This window comes from Oryzias latipes, chromosome 5 (genome assembly GCF_053564925.1).
Source record: "Oryzias latipes strain Hd-rR chromosome 5, Olatipes_Hd-rR_3.1".
Classification (NCBI taxonomy): Eukaryota; Metazoa; Chordata; class Actinopteri; order Beloniformes; family Adrianichthyidae; genus Oryzias; species Oryzias latipes.
The window spans coordinates 21,286,909-21,298,641 of NC_136241.1; the positions used below are offsets into that span (position 1 = coordinate 21,286,909).

The window sequence follows — 11,733 nt, forward strand, 5'->3', positions numbered from 1 at the left end:
TGACATGGGGAACAAAACAGACTGAATGGAGACAAAAAAAAAAACATCTGCTGCAAAACTTGCATGTAAATACTTGGTAGGGTGAAGGGCAGTTTTTGCTAAAGTACATGCAATGTTCGTGAAATAATAATTTGTATATAGGAGTCATATTTTGTACTGCACAAAGACTATTATAATGTTGCAAAATGTAAGCAAGCATCTGCATGTAAATCAGGTGACCTAAGCAATGCAGTATACAAGACAGAGGAGTCAGTGAGGCATGAAACCTTGATTATGCATCACACCGCTGCAAACTGATTTGCAGGATTATCTTTTACAGGCTAAATGTAAACCAATTCTAAATGGAAGCCAAACAATATGAAATGATTGGGGAGTTTGCTGAAGTTAAACATGGGTGAAATGTAAAAATGTGAACAAAAACATTTACAAGAAATAAAGAGATAACTGCAACATTTTTGAAAGAGATTTGATAGAGAAATGTCTGTAATAGGATGAAAGTAAGTTAGGAGCAGAGCCAAAAAAAGTTTTCTATCAAAAAAGCTGTACGTGATTACAAACATGGTAGAAAAAATACTAACGTAACTACAGGCAATAGATAAGATGCAAACGGCGGTAGATAGAAAGATGGTGAATGAGAAAAGTCTGAAGAGGGGGAGAATACTATTAAGGGATGTAAGTTAAAAAAAAGTAAAAGAAAGATTGAGATGAGAGTATAAGGAGTTAGAGGAAATAAGAAGAGAAAAGAGAGAGCGTTAGTTGTTTTTGCAGGGCATGAGTCATCGTCAGATCCTATTATGACTGAAGCAGCGTTACTGCTCTCGCCCACTGCTAACCTGCGGCTACATGCCTTCTACACGCGTCTCGTGCACACACAAACACACTAATGTACACTCAGGTTGCCACAGCTATTATATGTAGACATCACAAAACACCAAGGCTTTCTTTTATAATCCACAAACACATTAACATGAGAAGATAATGTGTAGATTAAAGGACAACAAAAAAGGATTTCACCCATGTCCTTCTGGACAATATAGCAACTGAGACTAAAATATTCCTCTTCCCACTACACATGCATTTGTTTTCTAACCTTTTACCCTGACAATTAAATCAATACCTTCACCTCCAGTGTCAGCATTGCAGCAGTGATGAACAACGGGCAATCAAATTACACTATTGATGGAATTAGTAACATTGCAGCTGCTCTGGAGAAATAGTGAAGAATTTCAGAATGACTATTAAAGACAAACAAAAAACAAGTTTAAGTGGTCCTATGTTCAACCCATGGAGGACATTCAAAACTATATAGCATTTTCACTAAGGATGCACGATAATGACTTTTTACAACCGATACTCAATATTTTCGTGCCTCTTGTAGCCGATACGGATACTCAATGGATAATTTTTCTAAATACTTACGAAAAATTATTAATAAGTACAAAGTAACAGTACATGGCTCTTATGTCTTCAACAAGTTTGCAGAACCAGTTTTACCTGCAAATACATTGAATAACAAATTGTAAACACATTTTTAGCCATTTCAGTCTGCCATATATCTGTGAACAGAGAGAGTGCATCTCAATGGTCAGAACAAATGCTAAAACTTTAACTTACCATAATTTCTGGAATATAGACACCTCTGATTATAAGCCTCACCCATTACATTTCTAAAGGATAAACTATTTCGTACATACATAAGCTGCATGTGCCCACATTGAAACATGTGTTGTAGAATGAGGATGTGTATGTGCTGAAACCCCGCGTGTGTGTGTAAGAAAGAGGAGGGAGCGCGTGTAGCAGAAGGAAGGGAGTGCGTGCAGCGCAAGAGCGAGAGAGAGCGCACAGCAGAAGTGTGTTGGGGGTCCATGTTCATGTTTGATATACAGAATAAAGGAGAACTGTAAGAAAAGAAGATTTCCCCCAGAAGAACGGTGAATGATTCTTTATTAACCCACTTTGGAGGCTCTGAGGGTCAGAACGCGGAAGTGAACCTTCGGCGGAGAGGATCTCACCTGCATTTTCCGACCACAGTCAGAAAGAAAAAAAGTAATCCAGGAAAGGTTCAACACATGATATATTTACAAAGAAAGACAGTACACAGAAAGAGTTTTCAAAGTTTTCATAATATACCTGAGCTTTTCTTTCCAAACTAGGGGTGTGACGATAACCACATAACTGCGGTGATGACTCATCACCTTTTTTTTGTTGTTGTTGAAAGTTCTGCATATGGTGCGGGATTTGAACTATAATAAACAATAATCTTTGCTAATCATTTAATTTTTCCTCGAGTCCTGTGTTCAAACTTTAAGGGTTCTGCGTGACACCACAACTCCTGCTGCTTCATCACATTGGTGTTAAAAAATCGCGCCCTACTGTGCACTGAAACCATGGAAGTCTTCCTCCTCAGTGTCGGATTGGAATAGCGTCAGACATTCTTCACCACACTCTCTCTGTCTCTCCTTCGTTGTCGCTGTCAGTGTCACTCTCATCCTGAGGTAAACTCTCTCCTGAGCTTGTGCTGTCCTCTGTCATGCAGCAGACCGGCTTTTCCAAACCCATTGGTGATGGTGGATTTTTTCACAATGCTTTTAACGATTGCTTTGAACTAGAAAGCTGCGTCATATGCATTTCTTCTTGCATCTTCCATGATGAGGGTCTGTTCGGGCTATTCATTCACAAAGCAGGAATTTACATTAAACTTGGGTCTTCCTCGACACGTATACCGTATTCCCCCTGTCTCACTCTTACCCTTTCTGCTCGAGCGCCCCTAGCGTCTGTTAGAAAAAATGCCTTAAAAAAAAAGAAAATGCATAAATTAGCCGCATCATTGAACAAATCGAAGGGTTGAAAGCGTGTGACAAAAGTAACACCTTATAATCCGGAAATTACGGTAAATCTGACAAAAGAATAGCGTGAACATACATACATCCAAAAAAAACTATTTTGCCCACAACTGAATGTACTGAGGTTTAATGTTGTCAGATATTGGCAGCAACTTGTTCATTGTTCTGTACCTCCTGCCAGTCTTTTGTTTCCTCTGACCTTCTTCTCTCCTCTTTCCTCACCCCTAATCCACTTCTGATCCGTCTGCGATAACAAAAAAATCCATTTTAAGGGGAGACTGAGGACTCCATCACACACTTCTAAGTTTATTTCAAACTGACGCATACACAGGGTTGCTATTCATCTGCCAGCACATTATTTGATCTTCTAGTCTCCTGATTAATAGTGTCTCCTCTTATGGCTGATAAGGACGAGAGACCAACCTTCTATCTTTCCCCTTCAAACTCTCCTCTGGTTTTATCTAATCTCCTCTTGTGACTCCCTGTCAGGTCTACCTGCCTCTCTTTTCATCTGCCTGTTTGTTGAATTTCAGCTTTTGCCACAATATTCATGCACAACATAAAGGCCATTGTTATTTGTACCCTTAGATTTTTTGACATTGTCACCAGAATGAGTGACTGCAACACACACAAAAATCTCCCTTCCATTTTGTCCCGGCGGCAACCTAAACAAACATTCATTCAAGCTGGTTTGCTTATCCAAAATCTGTCCTTCAACTGGGGAACAAAACGTTCTGATCAAATAATTGTGGAACAGTGGCAGAAAAAAGTTTTTTATAAATGCATTGCTGTGCAATCATTACCGTCTCTCGGAACACAGACACTGTCTCTTAAAGCACACAGAAAATACCTGCTCATGCTTTAAGATGGGTCTAAGTAGTAACTGTGGACATTTCTTTCCATCTGTCCATTGTCCATTTTTTTCTATTTGAATAACTTGGGGTTAAGGTCCCGAACATGATTCTCAAGATGAAACACCTCCCTGAAGCTCAGCTGGAACAAATCCAGTGTTCTAATGAATTTTGTTCAGAGCAGCTTTGCTGCAACCCGATTAAAAGACGTACATGCAAAACACGAGTGCAGAGCCAAGTTGCTAAATAGAAAGGAGAATGCAGTTTACTGCATCCAATTTTTCATGCTCTGAGGGGTCACAGTCTTTGAATTAGGAATATGAATTCAGACCAATAACCTGGTCCAACTGAGATCTTTTAAGATCCAGAGGGACTAATATTTTTTATGAGGAATAAAGACGGAATAAAGAAGTATTGGTCATGCAGTTTTTTTTTCTTTTCTATGTGGATTCCTCATAAGTGTGATATTTTGTTGTGCTCTTGCCACTTTAGAGGCCATTGCAGAGCTTAACCAGAGGTGGGGCAGTGCGATACAGCGTTAGCGTCACACTGCTAAACACTGCTAAAGCTGTGTTTTGTCCGACACTGGACTTTGGTCAAATCTGTCTTGTGTTTTGACACCATCTTGGCGTTTTTACTGTTTTAGTAAGTAATTTCAGAACGTTTTGGCAAAGTGCATACAAGGACAGGTTAGACCTGTGGTTAGCAACTTTTAAAGCTGAACTGGATTAACCCTTTAACACTGCAGATGTTGCAGGCGGCACCTAAATAACACATGCTGTTCGACCGGCCATGAATCCTCGCCTGCAGGAATCATAGTGAATCAGCTCATTCTTATAAGCTTTGCACATCACTCATGTAAACTGTTGCATAATGGCACAGACAAATTCCACTACTGTAAATTGTGCATATCACTGCAAGAGTGCTTTCCTCATCTTTAGAATTGACCGGAATTACGTTAATTGCATAAACCGTTGAAGAGTTACAGTAGTCGACAGAATGTAAACACTGGAGCTGAAGCTCTGGTGTAAAAGGGTCAAATGCAGGAAGAAGAATGACATTCACAAGTTTTTTTTACAACAGGTGTTCAAAATTCAAGTTAATATAAATCTGCATGTCAAATGAAAATGACCAAAGACTGTGTGCAAATGTGTGATTTATTTTTGCACATATTATAGCTCAGTGTCTTCCAACTGAAAACTAGAAATGCACTAATAAGCTGGACAGGAATCAAACCTTTAATGCAGTTTTTCTATGGGACTGGTGATCGAGCAATGCAGCTTATTTCTATATCTGAAAAAGTTTTTCCCCCTTTTTTAAAGCATGTATGTGAATCACAGGCTATATTGTCTGTTTGCATGTAACATTATAAGATACTTTGCACACCACAGGAAACAACAAAAAAAGTTAAGCTGTGGTCATAGATTTTTAATCCCTACAGAGTCTCTTGTTTAAAGAATCTACAGGTGGCAAATCTAATGATTTCTCTGTGCTTTTGGAGACTTTTGGTGACTTTGACATTGAGCCTATATTGATCTTACTCTTCTATAAGAGCAGTTGCTGCTGTGCTGCCCTGCTGCGACCCCAATGTACTTGCAGCACAGGATAAAGGATGATGAGCAGACAAGTCTACAAACTTCACAAAGCAGAATCTACTAGTAGCAGTCAGGGCAGAAGGTGTTCACAACTCAATGTCCAGTTGACATCTCTATTTCCAGCCTCAAAAATGATATGACTTTCACATGATTGATGCTGCCACACAAATCCCAACTATAACAGAGTGCAACTGTAAATGTGCACAGTTTATTTCAAGTGGCATTAAACATTTGTAACAGAGAATCCAGATGCAGGATATCACTACTGTCTTAAGTCTAGGCAACAAGAGCAACACCAGCAAACACAAGTCTGTTAGTACTCTTCTTATCTTTCCATGTCACGCTGTCTCTTTATCACAACTTTGCCCCGGGTTTTAGTTTTGCACTTATTATATGCAGAAAGACTAAACAAATACAGTCTCAGAGATCCCTGCAGTCTCTTAGCACATTTTAGACCCAGTCTTTCACACTAAAGTCTCCTCAGACTGAAATTTTAACAGTTTAAAGGCAACCACACCCTTTGTATGATGAATTGAATTGAAGAGCATGTCTCTCTTTTGTTGCATGTTGGTTCTTAGAGGAACAGGTAACAGGTCTGTGAGGTCTGCTTGTTTGTAAGAGGTAAACACTACTTTTCTTTGTACCAAATCAATTCTTTAAAAAAATACAAAACGTAATGTCCTGGATATTTTTCTTTAAATTCTGTCTCTTACAGTTGAACTATGATGGGCATTACAAACCAAAATCATATTTTCAAGAAGCACAACTTGCAAAACAAAACTCTTTTGCAGCAAAGTACATCTAACAAACAAGGAGTGAAGCCAAAAAATCAAACACATCCAGCACAGGGTCAGGACTTTAGTAGGCTGCAATACTAAATGTTTTAGAAATTTAGAAACAACTTCTAACAAGAGTAGAAACATCAACAGTCTGGTGTCATGACAACATGTAACAGGAAGGAAGAGTAAGTTGTTTTGTGAGCGCTGACCAAGTGAGGTCTTGCAGGAGTCTGTGAAAACAAAATTTTCATCTGGCATTTTTCCTCTGCTGCCATGCAGCTGGTATGCAACAAAACAGATGAAAAAAGCTAAACTGACAGAGCAAAACAATCTCATTCAAACGGTGAAAGAGCGTATTACAAACTGAACACAAGCAGAAATGTTTGGTTGCAGTTTTCAATTCCTCAGAATGAAACATGTTTCTGTGTGTAGACTTTATTAAACTATAACAAGCTAAAGCAATAAAATTGTTGTCATGAAAACTGGCCTAATGTCTCTAACCAATCACATCACTGCAGTACAACTTTTTTAAAGCCTGGAAAGTGATAGCTTAAGTTTCTCCAAAGAAGCTGATCCCCAATCTTTAGAAAGAGCAATTACAGATAAGGTGCAGACTGAATCAGAAAGAGCAATTCTTAAAAGAAAATTAGGAGTTCATGGCGAGTTTAGACTGCTGATATTGGTCTTGAGTGCAGATTAAAGGACTTCTTGCATTTATTCCTGGCTTAAACTGATTCCTAGAAAAGTTTGGGATTTTCTAACAATTCGAATGAAATGAAAATATTTTCAAATAAAACAAGGGAAGTTTATATGCAAAAAAACACAGATAATTGAGCGTATAAATATATAGCAAGCATTGATGTTGAGAATATGTATATTTTTGGGTGTTTTTACAAGTATTAAAGTAAAAGTTATTACATACAGTGCCTTGGGAAAGTATTCGGTCCGCTTGAACTTTTCAATTTTTACCACATTTCAGGCTGCAAACATAAAGATATAACATTGCATTTTTTTCTGAAGAATCATCAACAAGTAGGACACAATCATGAAGTGGAACGAAATTTATTGGATATTTAACTTGTTTAACAAACAAAAAACTGAAATATTAGGCATGCAAAATTATTCAGCCCCCTTACTTTCAGTGCAGCAAACTCTTTCCTGATGTTCAGTGAGGATCTCTGAATGATCCAATGTTGACCTAATGATGATAAATAGAATCCACCTGTATGTAATCTAGGGATGGGAACCGAGCCACGGGGCAACATTCTTCAAGACCGCAGTATCGTTAAGATCTGACCTCAACGGTTCTGCTATCGGTACTGGAAAAGTCGCATTTTTTTGTGTGCCACAAGATATAAACGTTAGCTGCCATATTTAACTCACCAAGTCAGTCAATGTTCCGTTACTTAATGATGATATTAATTATGCTATTCTCGCTGAGGAGAAGAGGTCTGTCTGGCTATTTGTGTGCACGGGGGGCGGGGCTATTGTTCAGACAGCACGTGGCGCGCGCACACAGGAACACTAACAAAGATATACGATGGCAGAAAGAGTTAAACGGTCCAAAATGCGGCTCCTTCCTCCCTGTGCTGCGGCTCACTGTGTTTTTGTAAAATTACTATCATGTTCTCAGATTGAGAGCAGGGTGAGCACGCGAAGGGGCGTGTCTGCAGCTGTGAACGCCGACCAGTCTGTAATGGGACGGAAAGTTTTTCTAGAAAGACAGTCAGTGGGGATCTCGTAGGGGACGCATAAATGCCTAAAAATCCCTTAGACTAAAACCACCCATTTCTGCGTAAAATTATTTAAACTTGCGTCAGGGTGCCCTTACTATCCTGTCACCTTGTTGCTATGATGACTTTATGTTGCGCTGTTTGTGTAGAACACGCTGGAGGGGGGGGTTGCACGCGGGAGAAAACAACGATACGGAATGAGAGGCGGGGCTTAGACTCACCGCTTATGATTCCAGACAAACTAGCAGCTACTTCCTCATAAAAAAACAGGTCTGTATTGTAACATTATCATGTATAAAGTAAAATGTTTTGTTAAAAAAACAATGTTGTTCCATAATGAGGAAATAAAACACTTTATGTTCCTAATTTGTTGTTTATTTATTTAGTTAGTTTTCGTCCTCAAAAAGTATCGATAAGACCAGGGGTGGCGAACAAGTTTGACACCAAGAGCCGAATTTTTTCGCTGTGAGAGTCAAAAAGCCACACCACACACTGACCTGCCAACACATACACACACAAACACGCAAATAAAGCCGTATTATTTTCCATAAAAAAACAACACAACACAACAGCAAGTATTGTACTTGTGTTTATTTCAAGTTTTATTTCAGTTGAGTGTAGCATAAATTAATTTTAACCTTCAGTAACAAAATAAAAATTCTTAAATAATTATTTTATTTAAAGTTTTATGATGGATCCCTGTCATGAATAACAATTAATTGATGACATGTTTATGAAAACTGAAACGACTCAGCTTGCTCACCACTGTAGCAAGTAAACAAGTATTATTTTGCCTCTAACCAGCTTAACAGTGCATGTACTTGAACTCTACTGTCAGTACCAAAACATCATGAACCTCTCTTCTGCTCATGGCCACCTCACTAATGGTTTTACCCCCAAGATTCCCCACTTCCCATGAGTCTTAGGGGCTGAAGGCGGGGCTAACCCCCGGGTCACCACAATATGATGAGAAGCAAAGAGCCGCATTCTCATTGGCAGAGAGCCGCGTGTTCGCCACCCCTTGATAAGAGTATCGTTAAAATACCGGATCGATAAGCAGTACCAATAAGAGTAGTACGGTAGTACTGTTAAAACCTTAATGATACCCATCCCTAATGTAATCAGGTCTCCGCATAAATGCACCTGCTCTTTGATAGTCTCAGAGGTCCGTTTAAAGCACAGAGAGCATCATGAAGAACAAGGAACGCACCAGGCAGGTCCGAGATACTGTTGGATTTGGATACAAAAAGATTTCCAAGCTTTAAACATTCCAAGGAGCACTGTGCAAGCGATAATACAGAAATGAAAGGAGTATTAGACGACAGCAGATCTACAAAGACCCAGCCGTCCGTCTAAACTTTCAGCTCAAACATGGAGAAGACTGATCAGAGATGAAGCCAAGAGGCCCATGATCACTCTGGATGAACAATGATCCAAATCATAAAGCAAAAATCTACAATGGAATGGTTCACAAATAAACATATCCATGTGTTAGAATGGCCAAGTCAAAGTCCAGACCTGAATCCAATCGAGAATCTTTGAAAAGACCTGAAAACTGCTGTTCACAAACGGTCTCCATCCAACCTCACTGAGCTCCAGCTGTTTTGTAAGGAGGAATGGGAAAAAATGTCAGTCTCTCGATGTGTAAACATACCCCAAGTGACTTACAGCTGTAATCACAGCAGAAGGTGGCGCTGCAAATTATTAACTTAAGGGGGGCTGAATAATATTTAGCATGTAATAGTAGCATTGTTCTGATAACAAAAGAAATTTATAAAGAAAAAAAAAAGTTTCAAATTGCATTTCTCAGCATTTATTTATTCAAATATTTGTGAGTTAGGAACTGATGAGAAGCTGGAGATGATAGAGGAGCTCCCTGCTCGAAACTGCGCAACGGGGAAGGGAAGGTGGGCGGAATTGCTCCATGACAACAGTCCCACCCATAACTCAGAGGCGAATTTCTAATGAACTACTGCCACTCTACAGAAACTATTTCCCAGAAAACTATACAAGTTTTTTTTATGTTGATAAATACAGTAAAACCATAATTGAAAGAACACTGGGAGCACTTTTAATACATCATGATCAGAGTGAGACCTTAAAGTTTGTTGCAGTTGCATTGTAAAAAAAAGCATCCAGATAACTCCAAACACATACAATAAAATAAAATAAAAAAGATTCAAAAGAGTCAGTTAGTTTCTGTGTGGTTAAAGACGATTTTTTTGTTTTTTTACATTGGCCTATGTCGACATTAGCCTTCAAATCAGTCAACCGGCAACACCAAGATTGCCCTGATTTTATGATATATTCCTAAAACAAATGAAAATTTCAAAACAAAAGAAAATAACTAGACAATTAAAGCTCATTTTAACTGAGTAAGCGTTCTGGTTTATCATCATAAATCTACTGGACTAAAAGTATAAAGTATGGTGCAGAAAAACTAACCTGACAAGCACTTTTTATTCATTTTTTTAACCAAATATCACTTTTGTAGATGTTCATGAGTAAATGTAACTTGTTACTACCCACCTCTGCTTTTGTTATTTGAAAGTCTATCAACTTTCATTTTAGTCTAATTTCAAATGTAAAAAGATTTCAGTTTGTTTTAATTTCTAGACTTGTGCTCAGAAAAGTAACAGATGAAGTAAAACCTCAAAGAATGTGAAATAGTTGGACTGCAGTGTGCTTCACAGAAAGAGACTGAATCAGAGAAGTCTTTGTCAGCAGAGTTGTGTCTCTGTCAGATGTCACACATGGCTTGCTTTCTCGTTTGCACACTTCCACAAGTGAGCATCATCACACACGCACGTGCCCCCTCTGGCTGACCATCAGGCTTTGCGCCTCCTCCTCTGCTCAGCCGCAGGACCGACACGCAGCTCCTTTCCCACTCAGAGACACGCGCCAACGCGCACGCGCGGTGATCTGCCCGCATCTCCAGCCACCTCGGCAGAATCAACACGCGATGACACATACGCGCACGCGCATACACACGAGATCACTGAAGCTGTTGGTGCTTCGAAGCCCCGCAGAGCACGTGTGTACAAAGAGCATCCAGATAACTCCAAACAGATCAAATAGAATAAAAAAAGATTCAAAAGAGTCAGTTAGGTTCTAATCACTCCCGCGCGCGCGCTCATCTCACACACACACGCGCTAATCACTTTTGCTTTCCTACCTTCCTCGTGCATCCGTTGTAGGCAAAAAGTGAGGTTCCTCCTCCAACCTGGCATCTTTGTGATGAAGAGAATGACAGATGCTGATGAGGGAGGGCAGTAGATCCTGTCCAGTGGAGGTGATGGAAATGTTTTCTAGTTATTCCTTTTAGCCGTTCCTTCTTTTTCTTCTCCTTTCTCCTCCTCCACTGTGGTTCTCCAGCTGGTGACCTGTCGGGAAGCCGAGAATCAGCGGCTCTCTCCGGAATCCACCCTGCTGACAGTTCAGTGTGACAGTCGGTCCCGCCGCAGCACCAATGCGCGCGCGCTCTGTCAGCGCCTCTCTCTCCCTCTGCGTCCACACTTTCATTCATTCTTTCTCTTCTACTCTTTCTGATGTCACTCAGTTTTTTGTATATTTTCATTGATGAATTAGGAGTAAACAGTATTTTCACACAGTAAATATTCTGGCTCCGTTATATTTCTGGTAAAATCTCATGCAGAACTATTTCAGTGGAGTTAATAGTAATTCACTTTAGGGGTGTAATTATTCAATTAAACAAGAAAAATAGATTTTTTTTCCCTAGGATCCAGTCAGAGCTGTCTGAGAAAAGTTGTTAATCGAATCGACCTAAACCATTGAAAAATCATTTCAAAATGAGAGAAATTGATTATATTGATATTGTAAAACACTGTTTGGTTTATTTTACTGTAATATACAAAACGACCAAGTGCCATCACAGTGGACAACACAAATGATGGCAGGAGAAAAAGGAGTGA

General features: G+C 39.4%; 1 protein-coding gene across 3 annotated transcripts in view; it reads right to left on the minus strand.

Annotated features, from left to right (window-relative positions):
- grip2b (glutamate receptor interacting protein 2b) overlaps positions 1–11,184 on the minus strand; it is a 242,854-nt gene extending 231,670 nt beyond the window's left edge. For 2 of the 3 annotated variants that reach the window (XM_078947472.1, XM_023955041.2), the window contains exon 1: positions 10,977–11,171. In XM_078947472.1, the coding sequence (XP_078803598.1) occupies positions 10,977–11,031 (55 nt within the window). In that variant the 5' untranslated portion in view covers positions 11,032–11,171. Of the gene's footprint in view, positions 1–10,976 lie in introns of all 3 variants that reach the window. The other variant, XM_078947469.1, reaches the window with a different exon arrangement.
- Positions 11,185–11,733: the final 549 nt, after the last annotated feature.